Here is a 21866-nt window from a genome sequence, read left to right on the forward strand (position 1 = left end):
GACAGTGACAGTGAGCTAGGAGCTAGCTAAAGCCATCAGCAATTCAAGGGCTGTGGCCTGAGCAACCCAAAATGGCAACAGCTGTTAACGGGGCTCATGCTTTCTGTGTGTCTAATCTTTCCTGTCATTTAGTCTTCATTTCTGAATTTGTCTTTCTCTTTTCTTCCCTGAGTTCCTCTAGTTTCTGCTTTGCTGCTGCCTATTATCTGGCCATCTTGTCTATGAGCTGTTTTGTGATTTTCCTTTAAAATTGCAATTGCCTCACTGAGTTAAAAAAAAAAAATGTGGTGCTATTTTGGGTTATAATTTTCACCTTATCCACTTCTGTGGCAACATTTTTTCCTGCCGCGTTTTCTTTGTAGCGAGTTTTGCTGTTCTTTTCTGGTGTTTTGTATAATCTTTTGCATGGCTGCTCTGTCTGTTCTCTTGGTTGTTGTTCAGTGGAATGAGCTTGCTTTTCCTGGCAGGAGACAGCTGGGAAGGGAGAGGGTGCCCAGGCTGTGCTCTCGGGCTCCTTCCTCTCTGCACTGCCCTGAGGCACTGTTTCTTTCCCCCTCTGCCTCTCAGAACCTAGCCTGGCGTAGGGGAGTTCCCCCTCCAGTCCAGACGTCCCCCCCGTCACTCCATTGGTTCCCCAGTGCATAGCCACTTCTTTCTAAGGCATCCCCCTCCTCTTAGGGAAAGGTGACGCTTTCAGAGATGAGCAGCCTGGGGCCCCGAGCATGGTCCAAGCCTCCGCTCTCTGCCTCGCTCAGCAGAGTGCCTGCTTCCTGTCTGCCCTGCCCCGGTCCCTCTTGGGGGCCACCATCATCTCCTGGTGGTGCACACTTGCTGGTGACATTTTGGCGCTCTGCCTCCCCAATTCTCCTCTGCAGCACCCCTGTTTCCTATCCCATCCCCATGGCTTCCCACTCACGATCTGTTCTTTTCTGTTGCTTCTGGCCACATGTACGTATTTTTGAGAATTCTTTTGTGGTCTTAATTTCTCTGAAAATGTAACTTACGTGGGTTTTCTTTTTTCCCGCCTCTCTGTTCTATATGGCTTGAGGAGGGAAGAAGAGGGAAGATTCAGGAAAAAACTTGTACCATGTTCCTATAGGAAGCAGAAATCCATTTGCAGTGTTTTAGCAAAAACATGTGAGCAGCAGGGTCTTGCAAATAAAACTGATCAGAAATTGGGACTGAGATAAACAGTTGAGGAATCACTGCCTTATGAGCTGGAGGTGAACTTCCTCACATGGCTAATACTCAGGCTGCTTTTGGAGCAGCAGGAGGACTGTCGGGCCATCCGGCGGATGACAGCAAGGAAGCTCATCCAGGAGGTGAGGAGGGCCGAGGAGGGCTCGGGAAGGCTGGGGAACCGCGAGGAGGAAGGCTGCCCAGCTGGCAAGTCCCCCTGTGTTAGCTGAGTACACAGATCACCCACTCAAGGGGCCACGTCCTCCTCTTGGCCTCTGTTACTCCCGATTCTAGACTCTCTCTGAGCAGGTCAGCTGAGCAGGGCCACATGATAAGATGTTAGGACTGAACATCTTTGCTAAGACAGAGCTTGCAGTGTTCTGGCCATCTTAGAAATCCAAAGTACTGTTTACATACAGTTTTCAAATGGCTTGTTTTTGCACTTTGTTCATTTTTAAGAATCATGACTTTAGATTTAACTCTTTATTAGTCTACAGTAGCTTTAAAATGCCCTAAATTTCTACTTTGTTAGCCTGTGTGCCTTTCTCCCTCTAAATATTCGGAAAGAAAACCAATGAGAAATTTAAAATTAAATGTGTTCTAAATGGGAGATTGCTTCATGGAAGCAGGACTTGCCTGCAAGTGTTGGAGTGCCAGGAAGGAGAGTACAGTAAACCAGCAGGCTTGGCCCCGAGGCGCAGGCTTCACCTTGAGCTTCTCAGCTCAAGACTCATCCTTTAGAAGATCCTTCAGTTTCCTCCCCACCCTTCTCCTCCCCACCATTCACATCAGTTCTTTTACCCATAGAGAAGATAAGCTCCCTATTCAGGTCATAAGACAGAGCATGAGATAGAGAGCCTATTGGAAAAAAGCCCATAATTATTTTAGTAGCTTTATTTCAGATTCTCTAAGGAGTTTTTCTACTTACCATGTGCTTTTTAGAATTATAATATCCTTTTCTTGGACCTAGTTCACTTGATTTTTTTTCTCAGAACCTTTTTGTGTTGAAACTTATTTTCAATTAGCTGATATATTTTCTCATGATACATTATCCTATGCACCTTGTACTGTGTAATGAGCCCAACCTAATGATTCTAACTCTGATTATAGTAAACTTACCAGTAATAGCATCTCGTGTTCTTACAGAAATCTATGCCATTTTGAAAATGTTTTTATATATATCATCTTCTATAATATTTCAAACCACCCTTTAAAATAGGTAGAGTGTTTGATAGATGACGAAAGAGTTGTCTAAAACAGAATTTGTTTTTATTAATATTTAGTTGGGTTTTTTTTCTAGTTCAGTTTCTTACTTGTGTGTATACGTGTCACTGTCAGGTGGTAGCTGACTTCCCTCCTAATTAGGGGTTATAACTGTCTTGTGTCAATTGATATTTATCATTATCTCTACAATTCTCATAACTGTATCAGAGTTTATTAAGTTTCAACACCCTTCTACAGCATGGTTCACATTAATATATATTAATAAGAATATTCTTACTGTCCATTTCTGACTTTCAGGAGAAAAACATTAAGCCACTTCATACTGTTTGCTCTCATTTATTGAACTCTTTCTGTTTCCAGTACAAGGTGCTTACATACATTGTCCTCAGTTGAAGTTCATCATAACTGAGGAAGAGGTGATTCTCCCTCTGCTTGACTGGTGAGGCAGTTATAGCTTAGAAAGATGAGGTCAATTGCCCAAGGTCAGCAGCCAGCAAGAAGTGAGGTCAGGTTTCCAAATCAGACTGTCTGGCTCCCAGGCTGCTTGCTGGTCAGTGTTACACTCCACTTCTTCTTCCTCAGTGTGATGTGGGTGAGACTGAGTCAGAATCTCAAAACCACTTGTCCAAGGGTGTTAGTAACCATTGTTTTTTTTCTACGATTGACAGTTTCAACTGTGAATTATTTGGGGTTGAGCAACAGAGATATTATGTGCTAAAAGAGCAGGTAGTTGTATTCTGTTCTCCGTTGTTTGGAGACATTTCTTTGAAGGCACACATGCCTGTTAGGGCTGGCCCAGGCAGCCCAGCCACTCTCAGTGGTCAGACAGCATCCTCCCTGGTCCCCAGGGCACTCTGACAGGTGGTGACATTACACAGCCCCTGATGCCAACTGTTGCCTACAGTTTGTACAGCAGAAAAAAATACCCTTTGCTGTGAAGCGTTTTTTTCCTTAGGTCATCCACTAGATGGCAGCAGACTCACATGGAACAGAATGGGTGTTTGGTACTGAAAATAATGAAGAGCCAGAAAGGGGATGGTTTGGGTTTTGTGGAAATAATAATGCGCCTTTTCTGGATGTGTAGGAAATAGTGTTATCTTTACGTCATGAAAAATGTAATATATACTGTAAAGTCTAGAAGTAATGGTAACTCTCTAGAAGTAATGGTGCAAGTAGTTGCAGATTGTGGATAACGCAAAAATAATTTGTTCATTGTATTGTTGTAGAGGTGCATCTTGGTTTAATCCTATCTCAGTGTATCAGTATCAGGTGAATTTTTCTTCAAGTAACTGTTTATGATTATGTAAAAAATTTGTTTCTTAATTTTTATGTTTCACAGGTTTTTTCTTTCAAATTAGACATATGTCAATAAAAATGAATATGACTGCTTCATAAATTCACAGTATCCCAGGCGAGGTAATGAAATGAAACCCAGTAGACATGACTTGGAAGAAGCTAGGAATGATTATCAGTTTTTCCAGATCACCATCCTGTTTGTCATCTACCTAGAAACCTCTTTTTTGTCTCTCTCTCTCTTTCTCTAAACTAATTTTTCTTAAACATTTTTGAACATGGTCAACTTGAGTAAGGCAAGAGATCCTATGAACCACTATCCTAAAACTAGGAGATAGTCAAAAACTGGAGAGTAATAAAATAATAGATTGGTAACGATATAGTTACTTTACAAAAATGTTCATCCAATACAATGAAAAGGTAACCATAATTGTTTCTAAATTAATGTGAGAAGAGCAGCAATTGAAAATAATAACCCATACAAGCCAGCACCTATGATGTACTGGTAACATATTCTTTCTGAAAATTGCAGAAATCTAACCTAGTGTACATGCACGTTCAGTGGAAGATTTGCAGCGTTGTTCAGTTTTGTGTGAAACAGACAACATAGTGAGTACTTAGTACATTCAAGTACCATACTGAATTGAGTTTGTGAATACAAAGTTTTAGTAATTTTTACTAATTTAGGACAAGGATCAGCCAATTTTTACTATAAAGAGCCAAATAGTAAACATTTCAGGCTTTGCTACCCACATATGGTCTCTTGTGTATTCATTGTTGTTGTTTTGTTTTTTGTTAACCCTTTCAAAATGTAACAGCCATTCTTAGCTGGAGGGCTGTATAAAGCTAGGCTGGAAGCCCCGACAGGCCATAAATGGCTGACCCTGGTGTAAGAGGGTAATACTGCTCATATGTAAATTGATGTCTCTGGAATCTTGCCAGTTCATAAGACCTGAAGAAAGGACAGATGTTTATTTCCTGATCAGCTTCAGTAGGGCGGAAGAATCCTTGTGGTCCACTGGTAGGCCTTGAAATGTACTTTGAACACTACTTGAAACACCTAAGCATCTCAGCTCAACTCCGATTAAGTTACTACAAGTTAGCACAGACTTATTTTTCCTTTGTTTGCTTTGGCAACTATCATACACCTGGATTATGAAATAATCTTTTTAAAAGCCTTTTACTTTTAGCCCTTTTAGCACACTGAAAAATACTGTTTTAGAAACTAAGAAATCTATATTCTAATCCCAGCTCTTCTACTTAAATAGCCATAGTTTCTTGGACAAATCAGTTATTCTGTTTGGTTCTCAACTTCATGTATATAATAGAATTGAACTAATGCCATATAATATTTCTCCTAAATTTGATTCAGTAATTTCAAATTTATGTTTCCATAGGCCCTTTATCACCTGATCAGATGATACCTTTACTTGATCCTCAAATTTAGAACTATACAAAGTAAAGAAATACAAGTAAATGAGTGTTGATGTCCAGAAACCCTTCACTGGGCCCGGTGGATAGTGGATGGCCAGACCATGTCGAATGAATGAGTAATAAAGGAGCATACCTACCTTTCTTAGCTTTCTTCTTATATATGCCTTGTGTTTTAGAAATACATATGACTTCTTATATAGGATTCAGTCTTTCTAATGCTCTTTTGTTGTTCAGTTTAAAAAATACTCGTTGAGTGTGAACAATATGGTGGGTTCTAGAGATACAGTAATGAACAATGGATACCTAGTTCTTGCCTTTAAGGAGTTTACCCTTGTGGTTGGGGGAACCAGTCGGTAATCTGATCATTTCAAGTCATGTCTAAGTATGGTATTAGAGGTTTGAATCTCCAAAACAAAGTGTCTAGTGTCTTACTTCAAAACAATACAAATGCCACCTCTGTTAAGGCTTTTTGGATTGTCCTTCAATTGAATGCCTATATTATAGGTCCTTGTTTGAAACATTATTATTAACATTTATATAGTGTACTTTTTTTTCTCCTTTTCTAGATTACATGCTGCCTGAGTGTAAGGGGCCTTGTCTTACATTTGTATTCATGAAAAACATCTAGCACTCATTAATTTAATGCACTCTGTTAGGCAAAACATAATGGTTGCATTTCTAAGAAACTTCAATTCATGAGATACTGTGTTATTAAAATTATTGTTTCAGAGTGAGAAGAAGGTTGTCAGCTAAAGCATTTGACTTGTAAAGAACTTCAATATTTATGAAACCTAAATAGCTCTAAGTAAATCTAGCTTTTGATTACACGTAGCTTGTTTTATGAGTCTGGCCTTTCTTTTTGTGATTGTTGCTAGGACTCTGACTGTTAATCACCTGCATTACTCGTAGTGGAGGTAAGCAAAGCTCAAAGACTCTTAGACTAGTTTAACAACCAGTTTTTTCCCTTAAGACTGGTTCTGTAATGATACTTCCCAGTGGTCATGGTATTATAAACCAAAAAGAACCAATGTAATAAGGATTTGGGTTATCAGATGACCAAAAATAAATGTCCATTATAGTTCATACTTTTTGTTTCTGATAATGAACGTATTTCCCTTTTTGCATACTTAAGCTTGAAAAAATTAAAAAGCCCCTGTCTAACATGGTGCCGCTTTGACTCATACAACCTGAACTCCTCTCCCATCTCTACGGATGGGTAGGACCAAGGCCTGTTTATTTCCTGCATCCAGTGCCAGGTCTAGTGGGTGATTTCCAGTCCATTCCTCCTCTGCTTCTACCAGATGGAGGTGGGATTATATTCCTTATTTGGATATTGTCTGTAAATCACCTCAAGGGATGGAAGAAAATTCGCAAGTGAGTAATTAGGTGTAAATGTGAACTATTTCTCTTTGCTTTTGCCCCTTAGTTCCTAAATCTGAGTGTTCTTTCTGGCTGTGGGTGAAGCAGCACCATGGAGTGGTGGTCCTTTGAGAGCGTAAAGATCCCATGGGGCTGCAGTTCACCTTCCCGAGATACTGTCTCTCAGATGACACCGTAATTGGGTCTTCAAAAGGCCATTAAAAATTCTAGAAGTCCAGCAGCTTCCAGATAATGGAGTACTGGGAGACCAAGGAATCCCATTGTCCTTGGAAGTTCTGTTAATTTTTTGTTCTCTGTAAATTGAATATCTTGATCAAAAGCACTGGTGTGTAGAATACCATGATTGTGACTAACCTATGGATTAGGAAGCTGGTAGAATCATGGGGGCAGGGCAGTAGAAGAAGCATAACAAAATCCATAGTACTGCTGTTTCAGTGAGTATAAAATTCTGCCTCCACCACGATGGAGGAGTATCATCATCTTGCCACTGGGGGACTGGCTCATACCCCCATAGACGGCGTCACATCACATATTTACTTTTGATTGCTGTTGCTGCAGATTGGTACATGGCATTTCCAGTAATCATGTTAATCTGAGAAAGGGGAAGTCCAGTTGGTGAGCCTACATGTGGTTTTTATTCTTAAACCATTGCTGGTTTATTAGTCCAGCGAACAAGTGCTGTAGAAGTTGGGGTGAGGGGCAGGCTGGTTAACATACATAGAACAAAATCTAGAAAGAGATAAACCAACAAGAGAACATAACACCTAACACATAGCAGGCAGCTCAGGTCACTGGGTCACCTAGTATACCACGGTTTACTTTTTATCCAGGGCTTAGTGGCAAGACTAGAACTGTTCCTCAAAAGGTAACATTGGTTTGCCAAAGAGAGCATGATTTTGCTCCAAGATTCTAAGGGACTCCTGTGGTCTTTCTTTCTTCCTAGTGGGACTTGCCACTAGTTTTATACAGAACTCTGAAATTGCACAGGCTCTTGAGTTACCATTGGATCAACCAGGTCATTAAAGCCAAGTTGTAGAGCTGCTTGTACCAACACTTGAACTAGCTGGATAGCCTTTTCTTTTGCGGAGTTGAAGCCAGAGCTGGCAGCCTTTGGGGGCATTCAGTAAAATGGGTTGGAGCCGCATAAAAAGTCTCACTAAGCACTGTTTCCCCATTTGTATTTGAGACTGCAAAGAAAAGCAATTTGTCATTTACTTTGCAGGGGTATGTCAATGATCCATACGGATTAATGGACCAAGATTCTTCACCAAAGAAACAGGGTCCTGTATTTTCATGGAATTTATCTTCTATCTACTGGCATACTTCCATCCTTCCAAGGCATCTAAGAGTGCATGTTGCTTCTTGCCTTTCAGATCCTAAAAGCACATGTAAGCAGTGTGTTGGACTAGTGTAGTGTCCCATTGGAGGAGAGGATCAACAACCTTGACAAGTAACTTGTAGTACAGAGATAAAGAGTATATATAACCCTAAGATAAGACTGTGAAGGCTCTACGCCATCCCATCCAGTTGAAAACAAACTCCTTCTCGTGTTGTCTATTTTTTAGGTTAGAGCAAAAAGTATTTACCGTATCAGCAGGTTTATACAGGGTGCCAGAGATTGTGATGATCTGTTCTAGTAAATAGATCACATTTTGAGGAGCACTGCAGTTGGAGTCACCATTTGAATAAGCTTCTGCTAGCCATCATAATTGCCTTCTGCATCCTCCAGACAGGCCAGTTCAATGGGAATAGGGGAGGCTTCACCCCGCTCAGCTTGTCAGGTCTTCGGAGGCATTTCTGAGCAGTACACAAGAATAGGTGTTGCTCCTGGTTTTCTGTTTTGTTGGAGTATTGCGCCCTCAGGGGCTCCCGGTTATCTCTTCCTTTGCATATAAGCCCTTACTCAGGGAGAAAGGGTGAAAACGGGCTTCTGAGTGTGTCTGTTTACAAAAACTAGGGAAATAACTACTTGGTAGATTGAGGCTCCTTCCCACTGGGCCTATCAGAAGCATGTCTACTTAAATTTTTTAAGGGCAGAACAGTTTTATATAGTATTCATACATTAAAGTTATTTATCCTTTCCAGGATTGATATTCTTTTCAGTCTTTCTTTTGCTATTCATGTTTTCAATGAATATTATCAATTTTTAAAGTTCCTGTTCCTGGCCCATTTTTGTACTGGCTTGTCTGACCTTTTCTCAGTTATTTCTGATTCTTTCTACATGATGGACATTGCTCCTTCGTATGTCTTTACCTTTTTTCAAGGCTTTTGATTGTAATTATATTATCATCTGCTTATTTTTCTTGATTTTTACCAATCTGCTATGTGTTGATTATCAATGAAGTTTAATTTCTCATATTTTTTTTGCTTGTTATAATTTTAAGATGATACCTTTTACCCATTTTTCATTGAGCTATTTTTATATTTCCAGTTTATAGGATTTTTTTCTATATTAGGGATATTAACCCCTTTACTCATTATGTGCTGCAGGTATTTTCTCCCATGTACACACACACACACACACACACACACACACACGCACATTACTTATATATATTTGTAATGTAGATACATATTTTTCATATAGTATTTTAAAATTTTGTGTATGTTTTGCCAGTTTGATATATTTTCCTTCATGGTTTTTAGTTTTGTATCATACTTGGATAATATTTTATACCTCATGCCAAGATCATAAATAAGATTGTGTAATAAATACATTTTTATAGTTTTATGTAGCAGTTTAATAGTTTCTTATATTAATAATTTATTACAGATTTATTTTACTTCATGAGGTAAGCTAGAGTTCTCTGTTTTAACCCCCAAGTGGTTAGTCAGTTTTCCTGGTGTCATTTATTGAGCAATCTATTTTTTTTTTCACTTATTGTGACCTTTTTTAAAAGACAGGAGCCCTCTAGATATGTGATAAATGCCTGCATCAGTTTGTCTTATCAACGTACTTTTTTTTTGAAACTAAAAGCTTTAAACCCCTATAAGGTAGCCCAAGAAAATCTGTTGAGGTTAAGAAGGAAATATGTAATTGGAAGCCGCCATAAGTTATAAAACAGCGAACAAAATTCCTCCACCTCACAAAAGAAAAATCTGTTACCAAAAAGAATGGCAAAAAAGAAATTCCTTTGTAAGTAGCTGAATGGTTAACAGTTGCTATATGATTCCTCTCCAGTATTTATATTTTTCATCTTTGACTTGAAACCAATATTTATTACATCATCCTCAGTGAACAAAAGTTGTCCTGTGTTTCGGAATACAATCATTCCTTTGATCCCATAAATATCAATAAATAGTGACTATTTAAAAGCATTTAAGCTATATAAATAAACGATTATTTTAAATGAAAAGAATGGGTGGGTTGAATCATTTTTCTCTAGTTCTTGGAAGTGTGAAAGTTCCTTACTTTGAGATGGATTTTCAACTTGTTTCTACTTGACATTTTATTTGTGTATATGAATGCATAAAGCTAGGACCTCCCCTTTTGTAAAGAGCCCGTTTTTTTTTATTACAGTGGTCATAGACTTCTGAGTGGTGAACTTAGCATAAAATATTTAAAACCTACAGAAGAGTAAAACTATATAGTACAGTGAACTTTTTATATACCCTTTACCTGGGTTCACCAGTTGCTGACATTTTTCAACTTTTGTTTGGTCTCTCTCTCTCTCTCCAGATTCAAATTCAAGTTTCTCCAGTTGTCTCCACAACTTTTTTGTAGTTTTTGTGGGTTTGTTTTTTTTTTTTTTTCCCTGACTCAGAATCCAGCCAAAAATCATACGCTGGGTGTTTTAGTATTTTGTGTTTTTTAGTTCTTTAATTTAGAAAGCTTTCCTGCTTTCATACTTTTTTTCTTTTGTTGACATTGACATTTTAAAAAGTACAGGCCAGTTGTTTTGTAGATTATCCCGTAATTTAGATTGGTCTGATTTCTTTCTCATGATTAGATTCAGGTTAAATATTTTGGCAAGAAAAATACATAGGTCATATTGTGACTTTCTTGTTGCATTATGTCAGGAGGCTCATAATGCTAGTTTGTATCATTGGTGGTCCTAAATTTGATCATTTGTTTTATAAGCAACAGATTTATCTTTGATAAAGTTAACTCAAAGTAGTGACATCTGTGTGATAATTTGAGGTCATGTGAGTATCCCCATGGTTTTAGCATGCTTTGATCTTTGCTTGAATCACTCACTACATAGATAGTTGAAAAATAATTTTTCTAATTTTGTTATTCCCCCTTCATTTATTAACTATAATTCATTTACTTTATATCCCAGTGAATTATGTAATTGTAACAATTATTTTCCTTACAATTTTTATGCCAGTATAGTTACATGAAAGTCCATGTGCCATTGTACTAAATGTTCTGATGGAATAGGGAAGACGATAATATTTTTGGCTCATAATTGCCGTTTCACATGGTAAGGGCCCCACACAATACTCTTGAAAATAAATCCATTGTCTCTAATCTTGAGTTTTAATTTAATTAATTTAATTAATCTTGAAAATTAGTCCATTGTCACTAATTAGATTTGAATAAACCATTTCTTTTTTTTTCTCAACTAATACTTCCTATATTTATCTCTTTGTTTTTCTTTTTCTAACTGTCCTATTGTTTGTATTAATTTCTATTGCCCTAACATTTGTAACAATTACACATTTATTTTCTATCATAATAGCTGCGGAAATACAGAGGACTCTGAATCAACTTGGAACACCTCAAGATTCACCTGAATTGAGGCAGCAGCTGTAAGTATTAATTAAACAACAAAAAGGAAATAGAGGGGAAAAACCACCTATTGTTATGTTCCTTTGATAGTGTGTAGTGTTATGTTTATTGGAGAAAACAATGGAAAATTAATAAGGTTTTTCTGCTGCCTCATTTGTACTAAGCTTTTGTGTAGGTTTTTTCCTGTCCAGAGTGGGCAGATGTTTTTCTTTATTTTAAAGATCTGGCTTACTCTATCAAAGCAGAACTTCTTTGGTTAGCTTTTTTATACCTTTTAATAGGTTGTTTTTGATGGCTTTGAAAAACGGTACTCTGAGCTTCTCTATTTGTGTGATTCATTTCCCATAGCTAACACTCCATATGATGATTTTTATTTCACTTAGATTCAATGCATATCCAATATGAACTATGCCCCTAAAAGTTTATATTTACATCTTTGAATTTCAGAAAGCATTAGCCTCTGTTTAAAAAAAAAAAAAGTTGTAATGAAGTTATTTAGTACATATTTGAATAAATTAACATGCTATTAGAAAAACAGCAATAATACCTCGTGGTGTTACAGATTTTACAGAGTGTTTTTACGCATTTTGTCATCTGAACCTTACAAAATTGGAGTGAGCTAGATAGAGTAAAAGAACTATTTCCATTTTGCTTATAAGGAAAACATGTCTGTTTCGGATTTGATGATTTGTGCAACATTATTCTGAACCTGAATCTTAACTCTTAGTTCAGCACTGTTAACAGCTACAAATTTCAAGTAATATATATGTAATAAGTGATATGCCAAACATTAGCTACAGAAGGAAAAATTGCAAAGGAGAAATTAAGAGATAGGTAATAGTAATTCACATTTTTATGAAGTACAATTTGAGGAATTTGCAGTTGTCTCTAATTTGTATTGCATTTTTCTGCAGTGGATAGATATCAAGGTGCTAAACATGCCCCAAATCTAAATAATAAACCATCATTTATTAAAATAAAATGGAATAGAAACCATAATTCTTAATAGTTAATAATATTTTGCTAAGGTTAATAGTGGAGATTCTGAATATGTAGACATCATTAAAGTCTTCTTTTAGAATTTTAATTATATTACTTTTTCTAAAGATTTTTAAAAGGCATATTAAAGATAGGGCACTTGGTAAATATATATAAGTAGGGTATAATTCTTCCTTTCTCAAATACAGATATCTATACTAAAACATATTTTTACATAGTATCTCATTATTTTAAAGGATCCTAAGTGTGACCAATACATGTTTAAAATGAAAGATAATATATATGAGAAGTACTGATGTTGTGACTTGTAAAGCATCACATTAATACAGGCTTTTTTTTAGTGTTAATTTCTTTAGTTAGAGATCTTAGTTTTTACTTTATAAGCTAGCTAGCAAGATAGATATAAATAGCTATATAATTTACCTCTTTTACTGTGTTCTTTTCTTTTTACAGAGAAGTGCTATTGTTTTTTCCACAGCAAACTTAAATGATAGTAAATTCGTATTATCCATGTCTCTGCTTTTTTTTTTTTTTTTTTAAGTATCTATAGGATATAAATGTTCAGGTAGAGAAATATGAGAGGCTGGCTGTACCCTGAGACCTGGGAACTGGGCAGAGTTTAAGACAACAAATCCTCTTTACTTATTCAACTGGCCTCCCAATTGTGGGATGCACGTAAAAGGCTCCCACAGCCACCAAATCTCAAACATCAGACACTTTACAATCTCGTGTTGGCTTTTGTCATCTTCCTTTCTAAATGGCTGCTGATTTATTTCTCAGAGCTTGGTTACTCCATGTATGAGTAAAGAACCTTCCACATAGTATTTGTTCAATATTTATCAAAGAATAGAACCTGAAAATTTTGTTTTCATAGAGAAAATTTGGAGCCAGTCTATAAAAAAGTGATTTTTCTAAAACTATTCATCAGGGTTGAATCAGGTGGCAGAGTTGCAGCTTAAAGAAATGTTTTAGTTCTTTCGCTATAATGCGTGTTTTCTCATTTTAGGCAACAGAAGCAGCAATATACGAACCAACTTGCCAAAGAAACAGATAAGTACATTAAAGAGTTTGGATCTCTGCCCACCACCCCCAGTGACCAGGTATGAAGCTTTAAGACACACTGTGGATGTATTGAATGTGAAAGAAATCAAATGTATTGTGGGATCTTTGAACTGTTGTGCTAGAAAGGAAATTAGGGGGAAAAAATCAATTTGAGATTAGTTCACAGAACACAAAACTATATTTAATTGCCCAGGTAGTATCCTTTGGTTCAATAAAGCAAAAATTATTTCCATGCACTTGCCCTGACCCATAATTAAGTAAGTGCTCAGAAAATGCTTCCTGAGTAATTGTTTCCTGGCCTTCCAGGACTGACTTCATATAACATGCACGCTCATTCAAGATGTGAGGTTTCCTAGGGGCACACGTATTTATTACCCTGCTTATTACTTAGTGGAAGTTATTACTTAGGTGAGTCAAAGGTTTTATTTTCATTTTTAAAAAAAATACTTTAACATAAAATCATGGCCCAGTTTTTAGGATGAGAACTTGAGGTGAGAAATCCAACATTATGGGCCTTTTGCCTCAAGGTAAAATAAGCACAGTATTTGAACATATTGTCAAATTGTTCAAAATGTTATTGAGTTAAGCAGTAAGGCCCTGTAATAGGAGAGTGAGTGAAATTTTCAGAATTAAATAAAGAGCCAGCTACTGGCAAAACAACTTTTGCAAATTCTGTAGAGCTTCACAGCTTGATTCTGGTAGGTTTCTTTCCCCCCCGCTTTCCTCTAGCGTCAAAGGAAAATACAGAAGGATCGCTTAGTGGCGGAATTCACCACATCACTGACAAACTTTCAGAAGGCGCAGAGACAGGCTGCTGAGAGAGAGAAAGAGTTTGTCGCTCGAGTAAGAGCCAGTTCCAGAGTGTCTGTAAGTATTTTTTTTTTTTTTTAAGTATTTGTTTTTTATTTATTTATTTATGGCTGTGTTCGGTCTTCGTTTCTGTGCGAGGGCTTTCTCCAGTTGCGGCAAGTGTGGGCCACTCTTCATCGCGGTGCGCGGGCCTCTCACTATCGTGGCCTCTCTCGTTGCGGAGCACAGGCTCCAGACGCGCAGGCTCAGTAGTTGTGGCTCACGGGCCTAGTTGCTCCGCGGCATGTGGGATCTTCCCAGACCAGGGCTCGAACCCGTGTCCCCTGCATTGGCAGGCAGACTCTCAACCACTGCGCCACCAGGGAAGCCCCTGTCTGTAAGTATTTAAAGCAGCACTGTAAAAAGAACGTGGTACCCTCCAAGGGCCCCTTGAAGAGCTATACGGCATGTTTCTTGAGTCCTAAAGACCTGTGAATATCTTGGAAATTGGTATTTGAATACTTATTTTCAGGTGTTTTTAATCAATTTTTAAGAAGGATGATCAATATGTATTATTGTGGTTATTCTGTCGATGTTGTGGAACAAAAGATTATGTAAAAATATAGAAACATTTTGTCAGAAAAGATTAGGGGTCAAATCCTAATTTGAGCCTGAGGCTGTTACTTTGTATTCGTGCTGGTGTAGAGAGCACTTTAATCCTGCATTGTATGAGGATGATGTAAATGAATAGTGAATATATTGTGTGAATATTTAAAACGAATGTACACCAGGAGAAAATAAAGGATAAATTAGAGTGGAATCTTGACTTAATCTAATTTTAAATCTCCCTAGAAACTATCACAGGTTGTTTCGTTGTTCCTTAATATAGAGGTTTCAAGACTACATTATGTTTTGATCAAATAATATTTGTTATTTGGCCCTTGAGAATATTTAATGAATTGCTTCTTTGTCAGCTTAGGATATAATTTGTTTTACTACTTGAAGTAATTGACCTAAAATACTAGAACAAGAACTTGTCTCTCTTTTTTCTTACACCTACACTCCAGTGTGTACATAAATCAGTTTAGATTATTATAAAGTAAAATGTGAGTGTTGTGTGTTTTTCCTTTGCATCTTCTCAATCCATTCTGTTACTAAATTATTCAGGGTGGTTTTCCTGAGGAGAGCTCAAAAGAAAGGAATCTTGTGTCCTGGGAAAGGTAAGAAGTATAAAACATTATGCAGATCAAAAGATAATTTTTCAAATACGTTTTTTACATCACAGTCCCTGGGCAGAATTAAAGCTTTCAGTATATTATATCATGACTATCCTAAGTTATTTATAAATAGAAAACAATAAGTTTGAAAATTTTTCAAAGTAATTATTTATTATAAAATATATAAAAATATTCCAGTATAGCAATAATACTCTTTAAATAATTATTTGTCCAAATAAATATTATTGACTTAATTATTATTTGATATAGATTATTCCCATATGTGAAGTTTAAATCAACCAAGAAGAAGTACTCACTTGCCAAATATAATAGTTTCCAATAAATAGTAACTCTAAACATAACATCATTGAAATGAAACATGAATAAAATTCGGTTAACATTTCTGTTATATTTTTAGAATTTAAGTGAGCAATTCTATGACTTTGAAGAAAAAATATTCTATTCAATAAGTATTTCTTAAATTAAAAGGAAGCCTCATTGTTTTCATACCAGTTTTTCTTTTTTACATATTCTTTTCTTTTTAATAGCCAAACTCAGCCTCAGGTGCAGGTGCAGGATGAAGAAATTACAGAGGATGACCTCCGCCTTATTCAGGAGAGAGAGTCTTCTATTAGGCAACTCGAAGTAAGCTTTACATTGTAGAATTGGACTGCTGCTCTGTTCTTAGTGAGTTTGTCCTCGAGATGCTTAGATGATGCTGGGAGAGAGGTCAAGAAAGAATACTAAATAAATATATCAATTGATGGCATATTTCATATAAATTAGAGTCATTCTGTTAAAAAAAAAAGTAATTTCTTTAGAATTTGTGCAAGGATGAGAAAATATACTTCCCTCTACTCCAACTTTTTTTTTTTTTTTTTAATTCTGTTAAGTCATCTCAAGCCACCTGAGCATTGAGAAAATTATCAGTCTAGAGATAAAGGTCTGTTCAGAGAGTCTAGATAGCTTCCATGGCACATGATACACATCACACCTGCATGAATAAGACTTTTTCCAAGGGCTTTAAAAGTGTTTTATTTCTCTTTAGTGTGTGTAGGATATCAAAGAGGTATAAAAGGTTTAGTAGCCTTAGTTCTTAGGGAACCTACCTGTTCCCTAGAAAGCGGGCTAGTAATAGCTAACAATAGCTACCATTTATTGAGGGCTTCATGCACCAAGCACTATGTGATAAATTCTTTATGTTAATTGTCTTATTTAGTTCTCATAAAGCTCTGTGAAGTAATTAACTGTGTCATTATCATTGCCCTTCTACAGATGGGGAAACTAAGGCACAGGATGAATATGTAAATTGCCCCACCTTTCCTGAATAAAGTATTTAAACTTTACTTTTTAATCAAGCAAAATAATAGATATATATTGAAGAAAATTAAATTTATAACTTATTTATCCATCACTATTCCATTGCATATTCAGATTTATTAATGTTAGGCTTTGAATTTATACCTAATGTTTTATTCTTTTAAAGTGTCAAATTGACATTACATTTTTACTAGAAATACAATAAGAATATTTTTTACTTTTTTGAGGAAATACTATTCATGATAACAAAACTAATCAGATTGCATGACATAAATTCAGTAACCCACAACCCTTCTCTATTGTATAGTTCCTTCATTTCCACTCTGAATCACTTGATATTTTTAACATCACAGACTTATTTTAGAGAACTGAGATTCAGAGTCTACTTACTTGGGATTTCCTATAGTAAAATAGTTTTCTGATATTCCCCAAATATATGTTATTAGGTCCAGATGCATGCTCACCTAGGTATGAGCAGTGGTTTGTGTTTCTTAAAATTTTCTCCTTTTGTGGATTGGGGACTGAATTTCTGATTCCAGTAATATGTGCTTTTTTTCTCTTAGGCTGATATTATGGATATTAATGAAATATTTAAAGATTTGGGAATGATGATTCATGAGCAAGGAGATGTAATAGGTAAGCCCTACTCATTAGATTTCATGAGGCAGAAGCAAGCTACATGCAGTTTACCTGTGGTAACTTCTCAAGCCAGGGTAGCTCCTTCCTCTCTCTCTTTCAGTCCTCCTGAAATCAAAAGTACAGTGTCTGTAATAGACAAAGCATCACCCTTGGCATTATCTAAAACAGATCTCGTTTTTGGCTCCTACTGGTGGAAATGACCAGCTTTATTTATTTAAGAAGTCCCAAATTTAATCAGGGTCTACTGCTGCTGAGATCATGGAAGGTAACATTTAACATCATTCTAGCTTATTTCCAGGACCTCTGGTTTCTGTCTCATCCCAATTTAATTCTTAACCACACCAAGGACTTTGGGGAAAACATCTGTTCATAATTGTGCACACTATCTTGTCTTTTAAGGTAGAGGGAATAAGTAGCCATTTGCCTGAACATTAATTCTTATAGCTTTTTTAGTACGTTAATTTAGTTGTATTACTTAGATATAGAGAATTCTTTTTTAAAAATTCTTTAAAAAAAAAATCAGTGACTAAGACTTCCTTTAAGTTTTAAATGTAATTGTAATTCATTTAAGGTGTAGTTGTCAGCATTGATCAGGATTCTGATCATCTGTATCGTTTTGATATATGAAGATATCTGTGGGTATGCTAAAGACATATCTAATACGTTTTCTGAATTTGGTTCAGTTGAAATGCTTGGACCTATAGTTTAATATAATTATTATTTGTCCATTCTTACCCTCCTCTGTAGCCCCAGTAGATCACAGGGTAAAATTTCAAAAGCCATTCATTCATCCAATAAATATTTATTGAATGCCTACTATATCCAGGCATAAATCTAGGCCTTGAGGATTCAGCTGAAATTAAACAACAGATAAAAAGATCTTATAATCTAATTGGAGGAGAGAGACAATTAAAACAGAAAGAAAAGTAAGTAGATGGTGATAAGTGTTATGGGGAAAATAAGGCCAGGTTGGGGGTAGGACTGCAGGAGGTGGGGAATGTGCTGCTTTTCTGGGGGAGTCAGGTAAGGCCTCACTGATAGGTGACATTTTAGTGAAGACTTCACGGAAGTAAGGGAGCAGGCAAGAGAACGTGTTCCAGGCAGAGGGAACAGCAGGTGCAAAGGCCTTCAGGCAGAAGCACGCCTGACATCTTGGGCCAATGGAGTGAGCAAGAGGAGGACGGAGACGATGTCACAGGAGAGCAGATCACATAGGCCCCTGAGCCACTGTGAGGACTGTTTTTGTATTAATGGAGGGGAAGCCACAGGAGGATTTGAGCAGAGGAGCGTTATCATTTGACTTAGGTGAACAGACTGCAAAGGGACAAGACCCAAAACAAAGAAAACACTTAGAAGCCTGTTGCAGGAATCCACGTGAGCAACTGTGTTGTCTTGGATCAGTATGGAAGCAGTGAAGTGATGAGAAGCAGTGAAGTGGTGAGAAGCAGTGGGATTCTGGATATTTTTTAAATGTGGAGCCAAAAAGATCTGCTGACTCTCTGGATATGGATGTGAGGGAGTAAATTCAAGGATGCCTGTAAGGTTTTGGCCTGGCTCACAAAAATCATGGTGGCGCCGTTTTCTGAGATGCGGAAACCGGTATTTTCACATGTTATTTCCAAAAACGTCCATATGTTTGGATGGATATAGATCAATGATTTTTGGATATATTAAGATTCAGGGGCCAGTTGTCACCCAGGTAAAGGTTTGATAGGCATTGGTAAAGAGAAGATGGGGTAAAGGGGAGACGTCTGGCCTGGGGGTATAAATCTGGGCGTTATCTGTACATACATGGTATTTAAAGCCATGAGATTAGGTGAGATCACCTAGGAGATAAGTATAGATAGAGAAGAGGGGTGTCTGAGGACTTGTAAATATTTAGAGCACGGTCGGCAAACTACATCCATTCGTTTATGCATTATCTACAACAGGTTTTGTACAACAGGCATAGTTGAGTATTTATGACAGAAACCATATGAATGAACTGCAAAGCTTAAAGTATTTATTATCTGAGACAAAGAAAAAGTTTGTTGATCCCTGATTTAGAGCCTAGAGAGCCGAGGAGGAACGAACAAAAATGACCAAGAAAGAATAGCTAGTGATACAGAAGAAAACCACATGAATGTATAGTTTTAGAATGGAGGGGAGAAAGCATTTCAAGAGCGAAGGCAGGTCAGCTCTCTCAAATGCTGCTATTCAGTTAGGTAAACTGAGGCTTTAGAATTGATTGCTGAATTTAACAATGTGTAGGGCATAGGGGACCTCAGATGAGAGCTGTGCTGGTGAAATAGTGCAGGTGAAAGTATGATAAAGTAGGCTCAAAAGACGCTGGGAGGAGAGTGACTGGAGATAGCAAGTGGAGATAACTCTAGGAGTCAAGTGAGGTCATAGCTGCCAGTGGATGTGGCATAAGTGAGAGGTTTGGGGGTTTGTTTGTGTGTTTTTAAGATGGCAGCAATAGGATTGATGGGAAAGAAGTATTGTTAGTGAGAGGGAGGAAATTGCTGGCCTGAGGTCTTTGAGCTAGGCAACAAAGAATGGGATAAAGTACACGCATGGGGAGGTTGGCTCTCACTGAGCGTGGACAGGTCCTCCCTAACCATGGGAGAGAAGTCCGAGCACAGAGACTGTTTCATGTGGTAGTGGGTAGGATCAAAGGAGACTGTGGAAATGTCTTCTGATTGCTCCTGTTGTCTCAGCGATCTAGAAATGAGGTCACTGGTGGAGAATGACAATGCGTGACGAGGCATGAGAAGTTAGGGGAGAGAGGAGGAAGTATGACTTAGCGTCCCAGGAATTGGGGAGATGAGGCAGGCGTGCTGTGCAGTCAAGAATTTAAAGTGAAATGTCATCACGGTGATTCTTTTTTGCACCCATGTTCAGCTGCATGGGACAGGTTGGGGTTTTGTCACCTAACTGTGACCACAGTAGGAGGGAAGAAGGCTGAGGATAAATGCAGGAAACCAGTGACAGATGATTGTGTCTGGAGTCTAGGCTAGGGAAGAGGAAAGTGAGGACATGAAGTATGTGAGGGGCAGTGAGAAAGTGGTAGGATCACTAAAGCTGGGGTCTTAGAAGGCGAGAACTCTAAAGGTAGCAGATGGTAATCAGAGAGTGAGACCTGGAACGGAGATTATAGAGAAGCTGCAGTTATTGGTAATGACAGGTTTGGGGTGTGACCATGGATGTGGGTGGCTCAGAAAGTGCCACAGGCAAAGTCTTTGAAAAACATGTGTTCAGAGAATTGAGAGGCCTGGCTGTTAGAGGGTCAGCAACTGGATATTGAAATCACCGATATGTAGGGTAGGAGAAGCATTGAAAAGAATATCAGTGACTCAGGGGCTAAAATATTCAAGGAATGAGGAGAGAAGACACCTGTGGATGTCTGCAGCAAGGAGGGCTGAATGAGTTGGACAGCATGAGCTCTAAAACTGAAAGTTGGCAGGGAGGAGGAGGAAACAGTGGTCCCACATCCTACAGACGGACACCTGTTCCACCTCCATGTCAGAGGAGGGGGGAAGGAAAATGTCACTGCTTGACAAGGCTGTGGGGAGCCTAGGTTCCAGCACAGAAGGAGGTTGATGAGGGCCGCCCAGCAGATGACGGTTTTCAGTTCTCTGTATTTACCCTAAACCAAAGTTCAGATGCTTGCTTGCTGCTGAGTTGGCCATCACAGAATGCAGGTACTGGTGACGGTACTTTCGGGGGTTACCAGGTAGAACTGGAGTGCACTATAATGAAAATAATCAAGTTTCTTTCCTTCAGATTCTTCTGTATTGTTTGGATCACCTGAGAAGTAGTATCACTAAAAAAAAAAAAAGTCAGCCTTACCCATATACTATTAATATTAACCTTTGAATAGTGAACATGTTTAATCTTACCTTGAATAAAATCTGGTGATTGGTACAGCTCTGTTACTAGAGCATCAGCACCTGTTTTGTGTGTATGTTTTGTTTTAAAGATAGCATAGAAGCCAATGTGGAAAATGCTGAGGTGCACGTCCAGCAAGCAAACCAGCAGCTGTCAAGGGCGGCAGACTATCAGGTAATATTAACTGTGCTAAATTGTCTTATAACTCAGACTTTTAAACGTTTGTGTGTGTGTGTAAAATCAGGTTTAAAGCGGCTGGAGATGTTAAAATTCAAAATGCCATGGAAGACAGGCTAGAAATATGCCAATCAGTTCAAACTGCGTGTAGCCTGTCTGTTCTCAGGGTTGAACCGGTGTTGTGCCCACAGGGATGGGAAGTTTAGAGTCTTGAGGGGAGCAGTACACAACTCCAGTCTTTTCTTACAACTTTTGGTCTCCGATGTCATTTTGACATTTCAACCCAGAAACCTCTTTGATAGCGATTTCCCTCTGTTTCTTGCTGTTCCCTTCTACCTTTCTTTTTTGTCAATGATACTATGGACTAAAGAGGCAGAGATCCTTGTCCCAGAAAGATCTCTTCAGGTCCTGTGGAAATTATGTTAGCTTAGAGTGTCCTTGACCAGTAGGTATTCTGTCAGCATTCAGCAGACTCTTCACCAGGAATGAACTGATTTCTTAAGTGAATCAGGTTAGTATAGGAAATCCATAGATATGAGTCAAATATA

The 21866-nt window shown here is 37.7% G+C and overlaps 1 protein-coding gene across 1 annotated transcript in view; it reads left to right on the forward strand.

Annotated features, from left to right (window-relative positions):
• The window catches only part of STX7 (syntaxin 7), a 46535-nt gene that overhangs the window by 21003 nt on the left and 3666 nt on the right, over positions 1 to 21866 (forward strand). The window contains exons 3-9 of the mRNA XM_007190872.3: positions 11196 to 11265; positions 13251 to 13344; positions 14036 to 14173; positions 15263 to 15315; positions 15861 to 15957; positions 17196 to 17268; positions 21233 to 21315. Of these exons, the coding sequence (XP_007190934.1) occupies positions 11196 to 11265; positions 13251 to 13344; positions 14036 to 14173; positions 15263 to 15315; positions 15861 to 15957; positions 17196 to 17268; positions 21233 to 21315 (608 nt within the window). The remainder of the gene's footprint in view (positions 1 to 11195; positions 11266 to 13250; positions 13345 to 14035; positions 14174 to 15262; positions 15316 to 15860; positions 15958 to 17195; positions 17269 to 21232; positions 21316 to 21866) is intronic.

This window comes from Balaenoptera acutorostrata, chromosome 14 (assembly GCF_949987535.1).
Source record: "Balaenoptera acutorostrata chromosome 14, mBalAcu1.1, whole genome shotgun sequence".
Classification (NCBI taxonomy): domain Eukaryota; kingdom Metazoa; phylum Chordata; class Mammalia; order Artiodactyla; family Balaenopteridae; genus Balaenoptera; species Balaenoptera acutorostrata.